This window comes from Diospyros lotus, chromosome 1, assembly GCF_014633365.1.
Source record: "Diospyros lotus cultivar Yz01 chromosome 1, ASM1463336v1, whole genome shotgun sequence".
Lineage (NCBI taxonomy): Eukaryota > Viridiplantae > Streptophyta > Magnoliopsida > Ericales > Ebenaceae > Diospyros > Diospyros lotus.
This window is the reverse complement of record NC_068338.1, coordinates 45,858,432-45,880,923: the sequence shown is the minus strand read 5'-3', so window position 1 is coordinate 45,880,923 and position 22,492 is coordinate 45,858,432. Positions and strand designations below refer to the sequence as shown.

Below are 22,492 nucleotides of genomic sequence, written 5' to 3'. Positions count from 1 at the left end.
ATAGAGAAGTTGATGATGATATTTGGATTTTTGGACATCTCGACTCGACGAGCGACTCAACGGAACATAAAGGCCACACCAAAGCGCCAATTTCAATCGAGATAAGGTATTATCCCCTCCCCTTCCTCCTCCTCCTCCTCCTCCTCCTTGGCTCTCTCTCTCTCCCTCCTTCTCTCAATCCTCCTTTGCCCGACTCTCAGAGAGAGGGAAAGTGAATTCACAGCAACGAATCTTTGGTTAAACCCTCAACTACTCTATGACTGCTCTTCAAGCCTCTCTCCTTTTCAAACCCTCACTCTCTCATGTCTATTTCTCCAACCGCCTTCAACTTTCCCTCTCTACTCATCGCCGATGCCACTCCCTCTCCACTATCGACTCAGCTCCTCACAGGTCTCGGTTTCGCCGCCAGCGATTCTTCTTTGCTTGCACATTGCATCCCGATAGCGTGGATTCGACCTCGGACTCGTCTTTTCTGGACGAATCTCAAGCCGGTGACGTGATCGAGGAGTTTCCGGCCGAGAACGTGGGGATTGACTCGGAAGTATCGGTTTCTGATGTTGAGGTTGAGAGTGAGGCGAAATCGGGAGGGAATTTGGCAGAGAAAGGCGGTGAGGCGAGCCGTTTGCCGGTGGTGGTATTTTTGCTAGGTTTGTGGGCCACTGCGAGGAAGGGGTTGGGGAAGTTGTTGTTGTCAGATTGGTTCAATTGGTGGCCGTTTTGGCGGCAGGAGAAACAGCTGGAAAGGTTGATTGCAGAAGCGGATGCGAATCCGAAAGACGCAACAAAGCAAGGCGCTTTGTTGTCCGAGCTCAATAAGCATAGGTTAGTTACTCTGTGTGTTTGTGTGTGTGTTTCGAAGTGCTTCTGTTATATGTGAGAGTGAAATTTGATTTTATGAGGAATACTGATCAAACAGTGTACCATGTTCATTTGCTACATTTTATTTGTTTATTGTTTTTCTTGGCTTCTTTTTGTAATGCATTATTGTTAGGACATGTGGAGATAAAATTGGTATATACAGTCAACAGAGAATTTATTTATGTTCGACAAACTGGTTAAATGATGCAGAAACTTAATTGTTGCTTTAGATGTAATAAGCTCTCAGTCAAAAGAGAAAGGTTCGAAGATGACAAAATAAAACTGATGAATTAAACTGAAGCTAGCATTTCTCTCTCGTTCAAGATGTACAAAAAACACAATGCGCACTCTACCAAGTAGGATGCCCATGCAGGTAACGTCCAAACAAGGAGATGGAAGTCATAATTTAACCTTGTATCCAGTTCTAGTGATAACACTAGCTTTACATTAACACTTTGATTAACCAGTTGAACAACTTATAAAAGGAGAAGACTTGAGATTTTGCAAGATTGATACTGCCTGGATTCTAGCAGTGAGCTTGAGCTATGGCTTTATCTTCTATCATTTGTATGGCTTGCAAATTTAATTTGGAGTTCATAACTTTATCATAAATTATAGAACTATTGGTATCACATAATTTTGAATATATGGTCATTGTTTCTATCCATATTTTGTACAAGCCGCTACATTCTACCCGTTTTTCTTAAGGATTTTCCGGCTAAGCTCAGTGGCAATCCACTTGATCATTTCCCTATGAATCTATCTTCTCCACAAGGGCATAATTTTCCTCTATCCAGGACTAAAAGTCTTCTGTATGCAGTGACTGCTAATATTCTACTGGTCGTGTTATAATGTTTGATGTTCATGTTACAATCATTAAGGCCATTTGATTTGCTTGCTTCGCTGAAGATTTTAGACCATAAACTCGCAAAAATTTGAAGATTTTACTATGTTGTAGTAGTCGACTTTTTTTTTTATATATATATTTATTGCATAAGATGTCATATTTATTTTTATATTATCTTTCTATCCCTAGTCCTGAGGCAGTCATCAGGCGATTTGAGCAGAGGGATCATGTAGTAGACAGCAGAGGAGTTGCAGAATATATTCGTGCTCTGGTGGCCACTAATGCCATTGCTGATTATCTTCCAGACGAGCAATCAGGAAAGCCTTCCAGTCTTCCTACGTTGGTAACTAGCTTTGCGTGATCATTTTGTTTTCTGATAGTATCTGTTTCTGCATGTATGTCATGTGTCTGCTTGCTTGAACTCCAAGAAATTTCTTGACCACATCATTAACTCTTAAAGGATCAGTGCTTGGTAGTTTATGCTATTTTTTTCGAGCCAACTTTATATCATGATCAATAAATAGTAATTTCCATCCACCAAATAACCAATAAATGTTTGTAAAATAGTTTATCCTAATTTGAAAGATGTATGGCAGTGTCATGAATTATCAATTATAAAGCAGGAAACTAGGGACTTAAACATGATCTAGATTATGTAAAATTTTCTTTTCATTCTCATTTCCGGTTTTGGGTGAGAAATTTAATCGTCATTGGTAAAATGTGAACAGGTTTTGTTTATTTAAATGGTTTTAAGCAGCTTTTCCCTAATAAAAATAGCCACAGTTCTCTTCTTTTTCATTTTACCAAATATAAGAAGGTCTTTCAGTATTGTGCAGTGCTACTTTTGACACCCCAGCTGTGGGTGAGAAACAGAATTTGATGCAATGCTTGCCAAAAGATATGCAGTGTTATACTAGTCTTGGTGACTGCAAGGTTTGAGGCTTAAGGAATTTTTTCTTTGTTGTCCGTTTTTTTTTTCATTTGCGTATTTTATAGATGCCTCTCTTTTCTTTTGTTTTTTTCCCTCTCTCCACTGTTTTTGCTTGGGCTTGAATTTCTTCTCTTTGATTTTCTATCTATTTTATGGGTTTTACAAGGAATGGGGGCAGAACAGAAATGAAAGGGAGAATTACATTTTCTGGCATATGATGATGCTGATTGCCATAAATTTTGGTTCATAAGTGTTTTTACTTGTAAAATGTATCCCGTCATGCTTTATATATTACTCTTTATGTGTGCCTATAATATTCTACCTTGTACTGGTGTTTCTAATCATCCTTGCCTATGTTTTCACCTCTTCTAGCAAGTTTTTTACTAAAATAAACTCTAAATCATTAACAAGCTTATTTTGCAATAAAGTTTATGTTTGATGTTGTCCTAGGTTAGTACTAATCACTGAAATCTGCATGTAGTTGCAAGAGTTGAAGCAGAGAGCATCAGGAGACATGGATGAATCCTTTTTAAGCCCTGGAATATCTGAGAAGCAACCATTGCATGTGGTGATGGTAAGAAGTTATAAATGATATAATAAAGTGCTGGTTCTCTTTCCACTGGGAAGGTTTTCATCTTACACTAACGTTCATGACAAGATCTTTTATTGCAGGATTGTGCAAAACAATCCTGATCTGTTTTATATATCATGGTTGTAATACTAGGGAATGTAGTGCATCTGTTTGTTTTTAGATCTTCTCAACAATGCTGTTTTCTCTGTTAGGTTGACCCTAAAGTGTCGAACAAATCATCACGCTTTGCTCAAGAGCTAATCTCAACGATCTTGTTCACTGTTGCTGTTGGTTTAGTATGGTACAAGTTTTTTCTTTTATCTATTTTAGTTGATGGGCACTGTAATTTTGCATTCAAACTTCTTTTGGAATTTGTGGTGTAAATTGGTTTTGACCTTTATATGTGTCATGCCCATGTGATAATTCTTTTATTTTGTAAATTGAGTGCGTCATCTTTTGGGCGTAACCTCAAATTTGGACAAAAAGGTCGAAAGAGAAAGTGATGAAAAGTTGGCTAAATCCCCACTTTCCCTGCCTTCATTTTTCATTTACTATGAAGACATTTTTTGAGATGGTATCCAGTTGCCTACATTATTTGGCTATTATTTTTATTTATTGACACTGGTTTTAGGGTAATTGGTGCTGCTGCACTTCAGAAGTACATAGGTAGCTTGGGTGGAATAGGAGCTTCAGGTGTGGGCTCAAGTTCTTCTTATGCCCCAAAGGAGTTGAATAAAGAGATTATGCCTGAAAAGGTAGGTTTATGGTTGTATTTTGTATCAATCTTCAAATGCTGGCCATGACAAGTGAACCATTGGCATCTTGTATCACTGTATCTATCAAGTTGAAACAAGAATGCACGTTTAGACTTGATTTGGGTTTTCAATTTTCTGTGGGTTCTAGGAATTGTACATTAAATGCTGAATTAACTACTAGCATGCAGGTTTTGAACTGTGACCCTTGGAAGCCTTTGCTTGTGAGCTTTAGGGATTAGCTTGTCCAATTTAAGAAACATTATTGATCCTTGATTATAGAAGACGTTTGGACTGCTGACATATTAGGAATAGTCATGACATATGGGGAACTTACTATTTATCTGACACATCTGATCCTTGTGTCCTGAATTCTAGATCCCATATAGGTTAAAATGCATCAGTTGTGTTTGTGTCTGTCCTAGTATCATAACAAAACATAATTTTGCAGATACTGCTTTGGACTTTTCCTTTTTCTTTTTCTTTTATTTTTTGCTTTTTACTTTAATGAATTGTTACTATGCATTTTATTTAAGGAATTAGTTTGAAGATTCTATTTATCAGCTCTCAAACAGTTGACAACATATATTCATAGAACATTCCTGATTTGAAAGCTGCCCACCTATAAATAGTCATTTTTTTTCCATGTGCCCTGATTAATTTTCTTGGCTGCAGAATGTTAAAACATTTAAGGATGTCAAAGGCTGTGATGATGCTAAGCAAGAGCTTGAGGAAGTTGTGGAGTACCTAAAAAATCCAACAAAGTTTACTCGGCTTGGAGGAAAGTTGCCTAAGGTTTGTTACATTGACTAATCATCTTGATATATTTTTACTTGCATCAAATGGTTCTCTTATAATGTACTTGTAATATCTACAGTATGTTGTCTTTTCCTGATGGAACTCTTGGTGTTTAATTGACTATTCTAGGTAGCTTATGATGTTTACATGTTTAGGCATGCTGCATGTGTGCTTGGTGAATCAAGTAATTGCAAAATTATACATCTATCTGCTTGCAACCCTTTGTTTAGTAAAATATTTTCATGGTTGTGGTAATATTGATTTATAAAACCATTACCTTAATCAAATTCGTAAAATATGTTTATTACATTCCATTTCTCCCTTCTTTTGTTCCCTTTGGTGCTCAACTCTTTTTTTTTTTCCTATGTGGTACATATGGGCTAGCATACTGTTGAAAGCTTACCTGTTCCACTTTTGCTGAAGTCATTGGGCTATGAAGTAATTCTTCTTTGTCCTCTGGTTTGGCTGAGTATGGTATAAAAATTTGCAGGGAATTCTTTTGACTGGATCACCTGGAACAGGCAAAACTCTATTGGCCAAGGTAAGTTGTTGCACATTCTTAAAAATGGTTCTGAAACATGTTAAGGGGACTTATTTTCATGGGTTTCAATACTATTTGGTTTTCCTTTTTTAAATCTAGTTGGTATTTTTCCTTTCCCAAAATTGCCTAAAAAGAATTGTATTATGCTCTATTTTGAATATACCTGTCTCTAGCTACGGAGGAGCAAATTTGCAATCTTGCATATTAATGAACTCCACAATTTCCACAGCAACAGCAGCATATCAAACCTTAATCCCACTAGGTGGGGCTGGCTAAATAAATTTTAGCTTGGCAATCATTTCTACCTATGATTATTTCAATTAACCTTGTTTCTAATTTTATGTTTTCTTGTAAGGTTGCATATACATCATAACATCCTATCTTTGTTGCATTTTATTTTGCACACGTTGGTGCTTTACTGCTAAATATTTCGTGCCATACAACCAAGTTTTTATAAACTTTTTCTTTTAGCTTTAATAGAATCTTAAAATACACTTTTTCATTTTAACAATCATGTCTTAGGTCTATGGTAACATCTTCATTAATCTGCCTATCTGTTTGGATGATCAATCAAAGATATTTAAACTAATCTTTTCTTGGGATGACTTGATTATCATGTTTCACTATAAACATCATCCATTCTTATATTTTTGCTAAATTACATTCCGTATATTAGATTTTTAACCGGATCAACTTGAAATGTCTAGATTCTATACTGCCCTCCATATTCATTACTCCATATGTGTTTCTAGTCCATGATACATGTTTTACTAGCAAGTATAAGCAATTCAGACCCATTTCATCTTTAAGACCCTCCATAAGGCTTATCTCGGGACTTTGTCACAAGCTTTTTCTAAATCCATAAACACTGCATGCAAATCCTTTTGTTTATCTCTATATCTTTCACTAGATGCATCAGGAAGTACATTGCTCCTATTATTGTCCTACCAGACATTAAAATTTGTTTGCAGACACCCTGGTTCCTCTTTTTGATCTGCGCTCATCAATCTCCCCGAAAGTTTCATGGTGTGGCTTATTAACTTGATTCCCCTATAAATTCCATAATTGAACATACATCTTCCTTATTCTTATAAACAGGCACTGAAGTGCTCTTCTTCCACTTGTTTGACATTTTTTTTTTTTTTCATTTCACAACGGATAATTTTGTTGAAAATACCTTTTGTCTGATGCATTTTCATGTTTCTGTTGCGATATAATTTGGTCCAGCTGCTTTACTATTCTTCCTCTTTTTCAATGATTGCTTTATTTTGTTTGGGCTTACACATCTATAGAATCTGTAATTTATGTCTTCTTCAAAGTTACTGTGTTGTCCTAACATAACACTTGTTTCTCCACCTTGACTAAACAACTTCAAGACTAATCCTTCCATCTCTCCTTGATCGCTCCCTCGTTTGTTGCTACTTTTTGGTTTTCATCTTTTATGCATTTCACTTGACTCAAATCCTTTATGTGACGTCTTGTAGCAAGCTCTCTTAGTTTTGATTTTTTCTTTTACCCCTTCAATTGACCAGTAAGACTCCTTTTGCTTTGAGACTTTTCCTTGAACTCTCCTTTCCATTTCGAATAGCAGTAGCCATCTCAACCTACATTTGGTTAGTTTTTCTTTCTATAGTCCAATCTCTTTTGCCACATCTCTTCTTGAAAATGGCTTGTTTTTCACCTTTTATATCCCACCATTTGATTGGGCTTTGTTTTGTATAATTTTTTCTCCATTTTTTTATATGAATGTCAAACACCATAAGTCTTTACAATCTTTACAACATAAGTGATCCTCTGGTCTCATAAGAAAGTAGTCTATATGGGTACCCACAATTCACACAACTAATTCATTTTCAGCCTTCCTCACCTCCTAGCCGTTATTGATGTGACGCCAAATGAGTCTGGCATTTCAACAAAAGATTAAGGTATTTATTAGTTGACGTGTGCCCTCACTTATAGTTTGGAGTACATGCTTGACCAATTGAGAAGCTGCTAACAGTTGGGATTGATAACTGCGTTTCCTTACAAGTACAACAGTTGGGATTGACACCAAATGGACATTGTTCTTTTCATCCATCAGCCATTTCAGGTCTATCCTGTCAATCAATAAGTGCTCAGGAATTATGAAATCTGAATCTGTAGGTTAAATGGTTTTCTCAGCAAGTGATTGGGTCATTGAGGCATTAACTACTCATGTTAGGGAAAGGTAATAAAATTAGTGAAAATGACCACAAGCTAGTCTATACGGTTCTTATACAAATTGGTTCTGTACTTTCCTTAGCGCAGACATTAATGACAACTTAAATGTCAGACACAAGACTGCATGTTGTCAGTTGGGTGATTCAGTTGAATACTTTATACTCTAATTCTTAGGCCTATAGGCATCCATCTAATTGTTTAATCAATGAGTGTTCGTCCATGCATGGATCATGGGGATTTGTTTTCATTTCTCAAATTGAATAATTGGTATCTTTTCTCAAATTGTATAATTGGTGAAATTAGTTATCAACAATGAATTTCTGTGTGCAAATTCCTTCTGCTAGTATTTATGTTATGTGGATGGTTCCAACAGTTCTTTTTTTTCCTGAGCCTGTCCTCTTTGTCTTCTGATGCCCATTTGATACAAGGCTTGGGTGGACAGAGAAAGGAAAGAGAGGGAGCTCGCTCTTTTTAGGAAGGATAGATGAAGAAAGAGGAGTTTTCTGTTCAGGCCCATTATTTTCTTTCGGCCTAAAAGTGTTTAACTAAGGAAGAGTATAAGAAGTATGTTTCTCTGTAATATTTTTGATCTGTAAGTAGACAATTATTTATGATGTGGTAGAGAAGGGAAAAAATAGGGTACATTCTCTCACGACCCCAGGGGTAAGTCAGTACTGTAGTTACCGTTAGTGGTTAATCAGCGGGGGGGTTAAGTGGTTAGGCTAAGTGTACAATAGCCTACTCCTTGCTGTTACGTTAGTTAGATTGCTGTTATACTGATATAGGCTCTATATAAAGAGACCTGCTGTTATGAGAATGGATCATCGAATAACACAAGTTACCCTCTTGTCTCTCGTCTATCTTTCTCTGATCTTTCTCTCTCTCATTCTTTCTCGTTCTCTCTTTCTTCCTTCCTCGTTCTATCTGTTTCCTTCCCAAAAATTCAATTCTTTTTGGAATTCAATTTGAATTCCTTCAATTGTCCAGCCCATAATCTGAGGGCTTGACACATTCATCCGTCTTCCTTTACTTCTCCTCAACCACAACAAAGGAGAAAGAGACACCTCTGACCTCTCATTGTTAGTAGTACCTTATCTTAGCTCCTACATTCACTTCACTTTTGTACTTGTATTATTAGTTCTGCATTTTGTATGCCTCCTAACTCTGTTTGATGGATATCTGAAGGCCATTGCTGGAGAAGCTGGGGTACCCTTCTTTTACCGAGCAGGCTCTGAATTTGAGGAGATGTAAGTTACCCACTCAATATATATTGAATTTATATTTTGGACTTGCCACCTTGAGGGATAAAAATGTAGCAAAACTTACGATCTGCCGTGGTTTTTGTTTTTTGTGATAAGAATCAGTTATCCATGTGACAGCATAAAAGCCTGATTGAAATTTTGTTCAGTTTAATGAGAATAACACGAAATAGTTTTTATCCTTTGGCACTATATCATTAATGGGCTCATGCTATATTTCTTGTTATGCATCTCTATAGATGGATAGGGGGACTAGTTAATGAACTCAGTTAGAACCATCATATTCATCTGATCTTGCAGAAACTGCATTTTTTGGTTTTATGTTGAGGGAAAACCTGCTTCTTTATCTGAAATAGAGTTCTCTAGAAGATAATAAACTGATTGTTCTTAAGTAATTCTGGAGAGATCAATTGATTTGGATAATGCTCATACATTTTTGTAGTCCAAGAAACGTAGCCAATGTTTTTGCTATAAAGTATTTTCCATTTTTGAGAATGTGTATTTACTTGGAAGGAGGTGATTTTTGTCAATCTTATGTTTATCATCTGATGTGCTGAGGTGCAGACTGGTTTTGCCACATTAAAAAGCTGCCACCCTTTCTTTTTGCAAGAGATTTAAGAGGAATTTCCAGTGAAGCATTTTCTGATTTTTAACGTGTAGCCTTACTTCATTTAAACTAGAGAAGTGCTCTTTTATCTTTCTGTAGTTTTATGGAGGTTTTCTGTTAATAAAAATGCTTATAAGAGTAGAGCAGTCTCTCTTGACAGATTTAAACAGGCAAATACCACCGTCTAAAAAGATTAGTGTGCATAACTATATTCTATTAACAGGGATTAGTCCCTACTGAAAACTGACAGTAACACATTTGAATCCCTCTGTAGCCAAAGGTTTGAAGGATGAATTGGACAGAAAAAAAAAAAAAAAAAGAGCCTTGCTATTGCCCAATAAAGACAAGTTGACAACAATCAAATAGGAAAGTGCTGCCTCAATATCAATTATATTAAGATAATAAATCAAGTTTACCTTTTTGTGTACTTGTTTGAGGGATTCATACTGGAGAATTAAGATGCAGTGTGTTCAAAAAGGTTTACTTCATTATCCGTGGATGCAATTTTTGTAGTGCTTTTGGACCTGTTCAATTAAATGGCTCCCATATACTTGAGGAGTCTGAAGGGACAAGTGCTATTAGCAATTCCAGAAACAATTGTTATTGCAAGAAGGGAAAGAAGTAGATTTGTTTATCGTTTCTAAAGTACATGCTTGTGTATGCTAGTCATCAATTGGGTGCTTTTGAGCAAAATAATAGATTTGCTAATCTAACATTAAGTTTTTCTAAATGCAGTATCACAATTCTCGTTGAAATACTTGTCACATTGCTTTTTTGTTTCTAGGTTTGTTGGTGTTGGAGCTCGCCGTGTAAGATCCTTATTCCAAGCAGCCAAAAAGAAGGTTCGTCAGTTTTCACTCTAATTTATTTTTTATGGTTGCTTTTTTTCTGGCGAAAAGAAATCAGTCTGCCAATGTCATGTGACAATTTAGCAGAACAATGATTTTTTGTTTGGCTTACAGAACTTTTGATAATTGTCTGGTATATGTTGCACATATCCCTACAAAATGGCCATTTCCCAAATGTCATAGGTGGCTTTCTAGCCACTGGCTCTCCTTTCTGTCTCTGTCTATCAATGGCAGCATTTTTGCTGGCAACTTCTGCTAAATCAGAGCAGTTTGCACTTAAGCACCATCAAGGCTTAAAGAACTAGGTTCCTCCACTGTCAGGGCCTTTTATCCAGCTTAGTTCTTCCTCACTCTGGTGCTTGGACCTTCCTGATAAGTTTTAACATCATTTTAGACCTTAACTTCTCCAACAATGCAAAATGACCATTTTATCACTGAGGCCATTTCCACCATTTATCTTCAAGGTCTGTTATTCTCACTATGGACGTTTAGATCTCCTGGGCATTACATTAGGCAGTGTTGTCTTTCTAGAGTTGTGCTTGACCATGTCCTTATTTTACTTGAGCGTGGTTTGGGTTCTCCTAATTTATCTCACCATAAAGCTCAAGCTCTTAAAGGGATCTCTAAAGGTGAAATAGAGACTTGGGAATGTGAGTGTCAAGATTAGTAGATTGTTAGAAGAGATTTCAAGTTCTTGCTGAAAGAGAGGGGTCTAATGACTCTAATCAGCTATCTAATAGTGACAGTTCATACAACTGGGCTTAAGAGCCAGGTGGGAAGATTGTTGACTTCGGTAGAGATCTGTTGGGAACAAAATTCTATAATGACTTTTCTCAAGGAAGGTGATAGAAATACTAAATTTTTTTGTAAAGTGGCTAGTGAAAATTTGGAGTAAATTCTTTAAGAAAATACTCCTTAACAACTAATTATTATTTCAACCACTATAGTAATAACTAATATTATTTCAGCAGAGTACTAGAAGTCTAATAAATAATATTATTTCAACAAAGTACTAGAAGCTTAAAAACATCAACCTGAAGTATTGTTTCAAGTTTCAACACAAGTGGGGACAAATTCATAAAATGAAAAGCAAGTAAAATGAAATACAATTTGCAGAAATAACAAATCACAAGTAGGTGAACATGCCAGGGTCTAGCTTCATGCACATGCTGACGACCATTGAAGCACTTCCATCTATGTGGTGTCTGAAAAGGGCTTTCTGCTAGCAGGAAAATGAACCTTTTTGCCCAACCCTGGAGAGAAGGCACTTGACTGCCACTGTTATGCAGTATCTGCTGCTGCCAAGCCCAAGGAGAGGGTTGAGTGCCACCCATAATTCTCGGTGGAGATGTCACAGGATTATCTTATGGTCGGTGGACAAATGCTGATTTGGAACTAAACAATCCTTGGCGCATGAAGCTCTGGGTTGCCTTAGGTTTATTCATCAATGAATTGGATATCACTTGTACTGTAGGATATGAACTGAGATGAATACATTGTTAGGAATTGGTTAGTCAATGTGCTTCTTATGGTTTTTCTTTCATGGGAAAAGGGAGGGAGATTTACTCTGGTTTTGAAGGTCCACCTTAATCTAGTTGGCTTCAAATTTTATTCACTCATTTAAAATGTAATCTTAAACCCAGATTGTTACAGAAATTGTTTCATTTTGTTACTGAAGTTTGAAATTGAAATCAATCTGACATTCTTATACAAAACCTGCCCCCTCAACTGATGGGGTAACAGTTACATGATGACAATGTATTCAATGCTACTTGTAGGTTAGGCATTTCCTTTCCTCAAGTGTGGCTGCATTTGGATCTTCTCCCAATTTTTAGAATTCAAACTTTTCTCTATGTTTTACAATTTGTTCTTATTTTTCCATTTTATAGGCTCCTTGCATCATTTTCATTGATGAAATTGATGCTATTGGCTCTACGCGGAAGCAATGGGAAGGCCATACAAAGAAAACATTGCATCAGTTACTTGTTGAAATGGATGGATTTGAACAAAATGAGGTAGAGATGGACAAAAAGTCCTATGTTAAATGCAATTATTATTATCATTATTTTTGGTGATAACAAGCTTTAACAGATGATCATATATTTTTAGGGCATAATCTTGATGGCTGCCACAAATTTGCCTGATATACTTGACCCAGCTCTGACAAGGCCTGGTAGATTTGACAGGCATGTAAGTCCTTTGGCTACTGCATATTGTTTAGCAGTTGATGTTCCTGTTTGAAGAAATATCTGGAGTACGAAGATGATAACATTGAATATTTATGTTCATCCTTTAGTTGGTACATGCTAAATGTTCATATTTCCTTGATGTTGTGACTTGTTAATTGGACTCTGCTACTGTGAGCGAATGCTACAAATTCCTATTTTCTTCAAAGTGCAGTATGATTTACTAGAATTCTCTTATTAACCATTTAACTGTACATTTGAGCAACTTCTGGGATCCATTGTTCTGGAGACATTTGTGGCGGTCCTCCCTGCTCCCCAGAATGCAATGAACTAATAAAGCGACTGCTTGAAAACATTAGGAGGGCAAAACTGATTGATAACTTTCCAAAAACTTCTTTAGAGACCCCGGCCTTAGTGAGAACCCAATGATTGGAGGAATCATACTGGCAGCAACTTCTTGGGAACTCTTATCTTGCAATTTATTTGGCCTTATAGTAAACTTGTTATGTTTTTGAGGTTTCCAGCACTGGAAGTAATGAGGTTACACTGGCATGACACATCTTCTAGGAACTCTCTTATATTATGATTCACAATTCATGATTTGGAAATTAGGCCTTCTGATTCACAATATCTATCTCGGTTTGATAACTATGCCACAATCAAGTATCAAGGTCATAATCTGTCTGCAAAGAGTGTGCAAAAACTATTTCTGTCATTGTAATATCCTGATTGAACATTCTGAACTTGTAGATTTATTGCATATGAATCTTAAGCTTCCATTAGCTAGAAACCTTCTGTTTTGATGTCCTTGTGTGCTTGGTTACAATCCATCCTTGCTACTTGTAATGAGCCTCCTTAGGGGTTCTTTTTTTTTTTTACTCTTTTAGGGTTATCAAATCTAAGCAAATTAATTTTTCCTCTGAATCATATGAATTAACTAGAACTTGCTCTAGATTGTTGTTCCTAATCCAGATGTGCGGGGTCGCCAAGAGATATTGGAGCTTTACCTGCAAGATAAACCTTTATCTGACGATGTAGATGTAAGAGCAATTGCTCGTGGTACACCGGGATTCAATGGAGCAGGTACACCTATTATGTCATCTTTGAGTAACAAATTATAATTCTTCTCCCAGAACTGGTCTGATGTCACATTCATTAAACTGTTTCTTATAATAATGTCACATTCATTAAACTGTTTCTTATAATAATAGTGACATGTAGTAGAGCTGACATCATCTTCTCTTTTTAACCTGCTTCTCAAACAGATTTGGCAAATTTGGTGAACATTGCTGCCATCAAGGCTGCTGTGGAAGGTGCCGAGAAGCTTACAGCAGCACAGTTGGAGTTTGCAAAGGACAGGATAATTATGGGTACTGAGCGTAAAACAATGTTCATCTCAGAAGAGTCGAAGAAGGTAGGTATCTCCTATGCAAATAGAGGTTAATATGGTTCCCTCAGCTTGATGTTTTATTGCATAATTGTGGACTCATAAAGATTCTTTTTATTACCTGTTTGTCACCATAACTTTTGGGGTGAATGAGGATAATTTTTGCGGGGAATGAAGTGTGTATACCCTCAGTCCTGACATCATCTGGGATATGGCAGCATTCTTTTTGTGCCTGTGTAGATTTGTGCCATTGATATGGTCATAGCTCTTTCTTGTTAAAACATCTAATGCTATGATCTGGGAGAAAACAAAGTCAGCATCCCTCTTGGTATTACACTAAGCTTGTAAATGAATAGGACATGCTCCAATACCCTTTTAGGCTAATAATATGGAACCATGGAGTTGGACATTTGGAGTGTGGTTACGTTCTTGATCTTGTTAACTTAAGAGTGCAAAACGTGTATGATAACTTGATTTTTCATGAAGCATTATCATCTTCCTTCTATATGCTGCTTGCAATGTAGGATGCTTTCGGAGACTTACTTTTCATTATCATAGCTGACATTTTCCTGCACGTTATCAGCTTACAGCATATCATGAGAGTGGGCATGCAATTGTTGCCTTCAATACTGAGGGCGCACATCCAATTCATAAAGCAACAATCACGCCACGTGGATCTGCTTTGGGAATGGTAACGCAGCTCCCTTCAAGTGATGAGACATCAATTAGCAAAAAGCAGTTGTTAGCCCGCCTTGATGTATGCATGGGAGGAAGAGTAGCAGAAGAGATTATATTTGGGCAGGATCATATTACCACTGGAGCAAGTAGTGACCTCCATACTGCTACAGAGCTTGCCCAGTTCATGGTATATCCCATTTCTTGCTAAATTAGATCTTTCCACAACCTGTTATTCTGGAGCGAAGTATCCTACATATATGTAGAAAACTACTAGGGAGGTGCTAATTTCCATAAATGGTTACAGAGTTTTGCAAAAGAAATGAAGTTAAAATGTGAAATCCATTTCATTGGACTCTGGATACTTGGTGAGATTCTGCAGTTTGTAATCAGTTGAAATGGTTCCACAGGTGGTTAATGAGAGAAATAGGAATTTACCATAACCCTTATGGTTTCAATTGCATGACTTCTTAGTTACTAGAGACCGAAGTCAATGTATCTTCATATTCATTTCATGATGAGTTTTATTCCAACTAACGATACTCTGTAATATTTTTTTCTCTACAAGGTATCAAACTGTGGGATGAGTGATACAATCGGTCCCGTTCACATCAAAGAACGACCTGGTTCAGAAATGCAATCACGCATTGATGCGGAAGTATGTATCTGAATCCTGGAGTTCTATGAAAACAGTCATGATATTGTTCCGTGACATATATTGTATTGTGCAGGTGGTGAAACTTCTACGAGAAGCGTATGATCGTGTAAAAGCTCTGCTAAAAAAGGTAAGTGTGTAACTCTTCCTAATCGTAGATTGTGAGTCTAGAGAAAATGTATTATACGTACTGGGATTATAATGGTCTTGTTCTAGAATTCTAATTCTCGAGTTTTTATCGATGTGTATGACAATTACGCAGCAAGAGAAGGCGTTACATGCAATGGCCAATGCACTGTTGGAGTATGAGACGCTTAATGCAGAAGATATCAAGCGTATACTTCTACCCTACAGGGAAGGGCGACTGTCGGAGCAACAGCAGCCGCAGGAAGAGGAGGAGGAGCTTGCGTTGGCCTAGGCTTAGGCCCGCCGGCCTGTCTGGACGTATCATTATGTAGACTAGTGGTAAGCTCTGTACAGTTCATTCAAAAGCTCAATGTTGCGATTATTTATATAGTAGCTTTGGATTTTATTTTTTTTTCTTTTTAGCTCATTATTCTTCTTGTTGTAACATGTCAAAAGGGTTTCTGTATAAGCTCCACTGGGCCAATATGAAATCCATATTTAATAAGGAAAAGAAAAAAAAAAACCCATAGTGGAAACTAATTTTGTTTGGGAGGGAATACATGGAGTAGTTTATTATTTCCCGCTGGTTCTGCTTCCCCTTGGTGAATTTCCTTATATGTCCCATTTAGTTTTTTTTATTCTATGGCATCTACTTATGTCGTTGCCCCTTCTTGTTGCGATATCCATTTTCATGACTCAGTTGTTAATGGACGAGCACTTAAATAAGCCGAATATGGCTAAGTGCAAATGTTCAGGCATAATGGAGGTAGTGATCCCTCCATTATCCCAATTTTCCTTACACTTTTAACTTGGGATGTAGGGAAGAAAGAAAATATTAACAAAAAATATTTTTAGTTAGTTTTATTCTGGTTTGTTTGTGTAAAATCTTAAAATAATATATTATTTTAATAATTTGATATCAATTAATTTGTCTGAATGTTAATTAATGGTGCACGTAATACTTCTATATTTTTTCGTTCATATTTCTTGTTTGGCCACATCACATCCTTCGTATGTTTTGTTATTTTATTATGTTAATTTATGGATGATTGTTAATTATTGCCCTTAAAAGTAATTGTTAACTGGTAATATTTTATTTTATTTTTAATAATTAAATAATTTTTTAATTGATGATAAATGTATAATGTTTTAAACACATTTAATCAATTAATAAAATTATTTAAATATAAAAGATAAGATATAATAAATATATATTATTTAAAATAAAGTATATATATTATTATTAAACTATTGAAAATAATTAACATTATTTTTTATTTACATAATATTTGAAGTTTTTTGAATTTGTTCCATCCATCGTGTACACATAAATTTCTCTGAACATTATCGAAGGAGCAAGAAGTCTGCAAATGCATTCTACATCGCACTCAAAGAAGAAAAGCAACATGCAATAAAGTTTGTTTCTACTGCATTAATTTTTTTACTTTGCAAAGGTGAAGTATGCATTTTCTACAAGAAGGTTAAAAATTAAGTTATAATATTAAGGCAAGAATTGAGTTGTAGTAAGTATTAACTTATTTTTAAAAAATATACATTTATTTCACGTTATTTTTAATTTTAAATAAAACTATAAACAATAATTAACATTATTCAAGATAAAATAAGTTTTTTTGTTTGGATGGAGTGAAGAGCATAAAAAATATAAACAATCTCTTTTTTATTCTGAGAAAATGAATAAAACATCTCTTAGAAGAAAGGTTGATTCACTTCCCCATTTACTTGCATGTGAAAATACAAACGTGTTCTTGTTATTACAGAAAATATTTCTTCACGTTAGGCTGAGATCACGTACGAAATGTTAGTTAAGAGGTAATGGCAAATCAAAAGCATTACAGAATAAATAATAGAGAACATATAATAACAGTGAAGAAGATTAATAGAGACTTGTTTTGTTGTCTGCAACGCGGCTTGTAGGGGAGAGGATATGACACCCTCCTCTAATTTTACCCGCATATTATATATGTTATTTGAGACGGACAAGATAACAATTTTAAACACTAATAAATGGGTAGAACATCAAATGATTGTTAATACAAGGATTAAGTCGGAAGAGAGGGATCTTACTGCATTCAGCCCATGATTTTTTGGTCCAAATATCAAGGTGCAACGGATAAATAACCAAAAGTTTTACTTATAAATAAATACACCATAAATTAGTAAACCTCATAGAAACCCTTAACACAGACTAAACTATAAGACATCTGGAGAAAAACCTTACACCAGAGCTGAGCAAGATAGCAAAACAATTTCCAGATCTCCACAAAAGGCAAAAGCCAAGGTCCGAGCAAAAACCTTATTAAGCACAGGGTATGGCCAGATGTAGCAAATGGCAACCAAATTGGTAAAAACCTTGATGAATCTTTCAACTCACAATAATTAAAGCTATTCTTTAACACAAATATGACTTGTAGATAATATGGGAGAGAGAATTATCACACAACCATTGTATACGAAAAACAAGCTTCTTGGCTCTATAATGACATGCAAACTAGCCTACAGGTAATCGAACTCTTGACAGAAGCTACATGGAAGAAAAAAAAGTCAACGAACACCAACTCTTTCTACAACACATATGTACACTAATAAAGTGTGGCATACCTCCATGGATGACCAAAATCCAGTAAAAAGATAAGATGGAAAGATAGTCTAATCTTTGGTTTCGCCTTTCATCCGTAGTAGCAGGGTCGAGAAACTTTCTATGAAGCTGTGGTCCTTAAGCTACTTACTGGAAGCATAACTTTAAACATGGGGAAGAAAAGAGGAAGGAATCCAAAAGTATCTCAAATACAAATAGAAGCCACTACCTGTCTGCCACCTTAGCCTCTAGGAATCAAAAGCCAAGGAGAAACTTCATCCATGGTAACAATAGCCTCCTCCACATGTCCCCGCCCCATCTACATCCGATCTATGGGTTCAGTCCTGCCTTGTACAGCCAGCCGCACTGACACGTCAGCAAGTGATTTGAGATTGCATTTGATTAAGGCTTCTACAAAGTAACAGGTCTCATCCTTGGTGTTCCCATCAGGCACATCGACTACAAAGGACTCTATTACCAGAGTCCCTGGTCTTCCATCAATGACTTCTGGATGGACAGAAATGGTGGAAGAGTAGTTCTGAAAATGTTTAAAAAAAAAACTTGAACATGGAGAAGAATAAATATCATCAAGCTGGTAATTTATAGAGATTACATGACAGCAACACAATGTGCATCTAACCAAATAGCAAATTCAGGATCATCCATCCTATTCAGCTGCAAAGGTAACTTAGAGAGCAGCAGATCCATGATGATGTATAGTAAATCCATTATTCATGTAACTATTTCATCAAAGGAAATCATGCCTTCAAAAGTAAACTTCAGCTTACTTCATTTAGCTTAAAAAGTTGCATTTTAATATACATCTATTCTGGTGTAACATGGCATACAGGAAGCACATTTAGTTGAAAGGCTGCAGACATTGTTAGATTCCACATTCACACACAAGTCAACCTTATCCATGTCATGAAGGATTCTTTATATATATATTTTCCTTTCACCTGATTAATAACAAAAGTGAAATCCTACAAACCAATCATGTGCTACAAATGAATGCTAATGAAAGTGAACCATAAAAGCTAATACCATCTTCCTATCTTGTAGAAACGAAAAAACGTCATTTTTCAAAAAAAAAAGAAAACGGAAACACGAGAAAAACAAATTCTATAATGTAGTCAAACAGAAACACATACATAAACAAATATAAGGACATTTTTGAAAATATAATTTTTAATATAAAAAATTATAAAAAATAGTTATTCAATCTAAAAATAAACATAAATTCCATAATACATTCAAACAAATTCTAGAAAAAATTAAAAATTTTGAGTCAAGAGACGAACAAAATTTTATCTCGTTAATGGAAATGAGTTTCCAAATCGAAAACACATTTTTGATATTTTTCTTATATTACAAAACGACCATGAAAACTTTCTAAAATTGCAAAAGCAGCCCAGAAACATTTTTTGGCCTTTCGAAAACGGAAATGTTTCGGAAATGCTGTAACAACACCCCTGAGAAGTTTCCGTGCATCATAGCCATCTTCAATATGCACTCATCAAATTAGTTCCCAACTTTCACATAATTGGATGTTCTTTTCTACTCGTCAAATTAGTTTCCACCTGCTGCTAGAGGAGCCTAGGCCATCAGGCAAACTTCAGTAGTTCAAACTATGACCTGAAAGCTGATTCTGTAATGAATTATATAAGAAAACTCAAATAATCCTACCTGCATTATGGAACACAAACCATCAGGAGCAGAGAGCATTTCTGACCTTGAACATTAAGAGGAAGGAAGGAGGAATCCAATAAGGAGGCAGAATTCATAAATTAGAAGGATTCATGTCGTCCAGGTTCAGTTATCATGACCTCTAATTAAACTCACGGTGCTACACTATGCTGACAGGAGGTATTAATATTCTGAATAAGATCAAGAAAATATATTTCTTAACAGATACTATAGTTCAGAACTTAAAATATTCAATCCAACATCATTTGTTACCACTGTAATATAAAGAAATGTAAATATTCATACAAAATCATCAAAAAATTGAAAGGCATGGATCAGATTGTATTCAGAGTCAGAAAGGTTGCAACATAAATCATGATTTCTTACTTGTCAAAAACTAAATTCATCTTCAACCAACTACATAATCTTTTTCCATTTTTGTTTTTATGCCTTTAATTAGAACTAGGCAACTCATATATAACTCACAACTTAAGCAAATTCTTTTTTCTGCTTATATGTAGCCAAAAATCAGTGGATGGGTCACTTTGTAGTTTGTCCTACCAAAATTAGATATATTAAAAAAAAAAAACTAAAGGAAAACATGTGAGGTACCAGACCCCAAATGGAACACATAATTTTCAACTTTCCATACCCTGAGTCTGTGATCACCCCCAACAATCCTGACACTAAGGACATGCTCCTCATCATCAAGATGTTCCAGTCTCTCTGTGCTAGTAGTGGCAGGAAGCCCTGACTTAACATCAACTTCTCTAAGACTTCCAATTTGAAGGTTTCCCCGCACAACACACCTGCTGACAAATGGCTTGTACTTTTGTGGTTGATCAAATCTCCTCACCAAGGACCATACCTGATGGGGGAAAAATAAAAAAGGCAAAACCTTTTGATCAGTAATTGAACAATCTCGAAAACAAGGAACTCAATGCACAGTAAACACGTAAGTTAATTGAACTGCCATCAAACTAAGTGCTCAAACATGCAACACGGGATTAATGCAAGTAGAATGATAAGAAAGTGACGAACATTGCTACTTCCTGATATATTTGAAACCTTATCATTACCCAAGCTGCAAATATCCAAATCGAGGAAAACGTTTTAACTCTCTTTTCAAGGAAGGAAAATTTCTCAACCAACCAATAAAAAGCCCTCCTAAGACACCTACCAACGAGAGAGAGAGAGAGAGAGAAATAACACAGTTTGAAATATCAGCTTTTATCGAAGCCTCAAATCAACAAAAAATCCATCATTTTACAGAGAAAACAACAATGTTTTCCCTTCAGCTGTATTTCTCACGATTGGATTCTGCTTCCATTCTTCAAAAATTACCAGAAAACAAAATCTATTGAAATCACACTTAGAAAAATTGGCTTTGTATAGTGCTAAAATAAGGTAATAAAAGAAAACAATCTTCTTCTTTTTGACACGGGAGAACAGTTTTCTCCATTCGGCTAAATCTAGAACAACCAAACCTTGTGCTTATGAGAGAAGGAATGCAAACGAAAACAAAACATTTTCCTGGAGTAAGTTCTCCATTTTCTCGGCAACCGAACTGATCAGCGGACAAACAAAGTCGATTTAACAACAAATCAACCAAAGTAATACAGAAGAATCACAATTATAACCAATACCCTTCCAGCAATTACAAGCTAGGAAAAACAGGAACCGAGAATTCTTTTTCTTTTATTATTTTTGGGTAAGGATCCGAGAATTCGTAAATATAAACCTCCAATCAAATCCAAACAAGATTAAGTGCCAAACGATCGGTCCATAGAGCAAAATGCCTTCACAGATAAAGAAAAACACAGAGATACAAGCAGAGAGGAACCATACGAGATGAACAGGGGCTTTGATGTGCTTCACGAGAGCCGAGCTGCATTGATTCTCCGCCGGATGGTGCCTGTGGTGCATCCGTATGTACTCCGCCTCAACACTGTTGAATCCGTTCATGATCGCAACTCCGTTACCGAACTCCCTGGACTTCAACTGCGAAAAAAAACTAGTATCGACGCCGCTGCCGCGCGGCGAACAGTTAGGGATCACCGGAGAACGCGTTGGCTTCGGTTCTTGAACAGAGTTGACTCAGAAGGCTCCAAAGGGCACCGCCATAGCTACTAGTAGCTTCACCACCAGGACCAACCTCATCGCCAGAGATATATAATATTCGCACTTCTATTATCAATAATTATTTAATTACATGATTTATATTTATATTTATATATATATGTATGAATTCATTCGTATGGTATGATCTTTGGTTTGGTTTGGTTCACTGCCTTTATTTATTTAGGCAGGCTTTTGCTTCCAGTATTATCCCCTCAACCATTTTGGATATCCATTTACAGTTGGGAGTCGGTGAATTTACCATTGTGCCCTTATTTTGTCCACATCTGTCGTCTATGTACGGTTAAATCATATCGTGCCTAAAATGCCCATACAACCTTTGCTTAAATTCGTAAAAAATGCGGTGAATTTGGACGCACTTCTTTTTTATTGGATAACACAAATAATTAAAATACGATTAAAAATAGTAAAATCTTATCTGAATAATTATATATATATATATTTAATTATTTTGAATCATCAATCATGTTAACTGTTAAGCAGTGCTTCATAGTTATTAGTTGGAAGTGTAATAAATATGATTTTTTAAAAAATAAAATATATCTACTACTAATTAATAAAGAAATATTTTAAGATATTAAAAATAAAATATAATAAATATAAAAGTATGCATTACCCCTTAAGAGAGTGCTCATAAATTTTATTATTTATTTATTTTTTTGTCTAGATGTACAATTTTTTTTAAAAATTTAATATTTAATTTCAATGTCTAAGATATGAGACATCTATAGAATAAAAAAGAAAAAAAGCTTAATTATCCCTCAGGGATATAATTTGGTGGTCCTGATGATCCTATTTAGAGTCTGCTCTAATTAGAATATTACTTTGGGA

At 35.7% G+C, this 22,492-nt stretch overlaps 2 protein-coding genes across 2 annotated transcripts; one reads left to right on the top strand and one right to left on the bottom strand.

Annotated features, from left to right (window-relative positions):
* Positions 1-41: 41 nt before the first annotated feature.
* Positions 42-15,816, top strand: LOC127802203 (ATP-dependent zinc metalloprotease FTSH 11, chloroplastic/mitochondrial). The gene is made up of 17 exons (XM_052338278.1): positions 42-822; positions 1,895-2,048; positions 3,118-3,210; positions 3,420-3,508; positions 3,839-3,962; positions 4,635-4,754; positions 5,248-5,298; positions 8,683-8,744; positions 10,148-10,205; positions 12,101-12,226; positions 12,321-12,401; positions 13,351-13,480; positions 13,663-13,811; positions 14,368-14,649; positions 15,028-15,117; positions 15,191-15,244; positions 15,377-15,816. The coding sequence occupies exons 1-17, from the start codon at positions 257-259 to the stop codon at positions 15,530-15,532; spliced, it is 2,385 nt and encodes a 794-aa protein (XP_052194238.1). The 5' UTR covers positions 42-256; the 3' UTR covers positions 15,533-15,816.
* Positions 15,817-17,581: 1,765 nt separating this feature from the next.
* Positions 17,582-21,712, bottom strand: LOC127792481 (abscisic acid receptor PYL3). The gene is made up of 3 exons (XM_052322983.1): positions 21,371-21,712; positions 20,175-20,390; positions 17,582-18,374 (listed from the first exon to the last, which is right to left on the bottom strand). The coding sequence occupies exons 1-3, from the start codon at positions 21,485-21,487 to the stop codon at positions 18,156-18,158; spliced, it is 552 nt and encodes a 183-aa protein (XP_052178943.1). The 5' UTR covers positions 21,488-21,712; the 3' UTR covers positions 17,582-18,155.
* Between the last annotated feature and the right edge of the window lie 780 nt (positions 21,713-22,492).

Coding starts and splice junctions, on each gene's coding strand:
- LOC127802203 (XM_052338278.1), top strand. CDS start 257: ATGACTGCTCTTCAAGCCTCTCTCCTTTTCAAACCCTCACTCTCTCAT. Junction 3,211..3,419: donor AACCATTGCATGTGGTGATG/GTAAGAAGTTAT, acceptor TTTCTCTGTTAG/GTTGACCCTAAAGTGTCGAA. Junction 15,245..15,376: donor TAAAAGCTCTGCTAAAAAAG/GTAAGTGTGTAA, acceptor ACAATTACGCAG/CAAGAGAAGGCGTTACATGC.
- LOC127792481 (XM_052322983.1), bottom strand. CDS start 21,487: ATGAACGGATTCAACAGTGTTGAGGCGGAGTACATACGGATGCACCAC. Junction 20,391..21,370: donor TCAAAGCCCCTGTTCATCTC/GTATGGTTCCTC, acceptor TTCCCCCATCAG/GTATGGTCCTTGGTGAGGAG. Junction 18,375..20,174: donor GGGGTGATCACAGACTCAGG/GTATGGAAAGTT, acceptor AAACATTTTCAG/AACTACTCTTCCACCATTTC.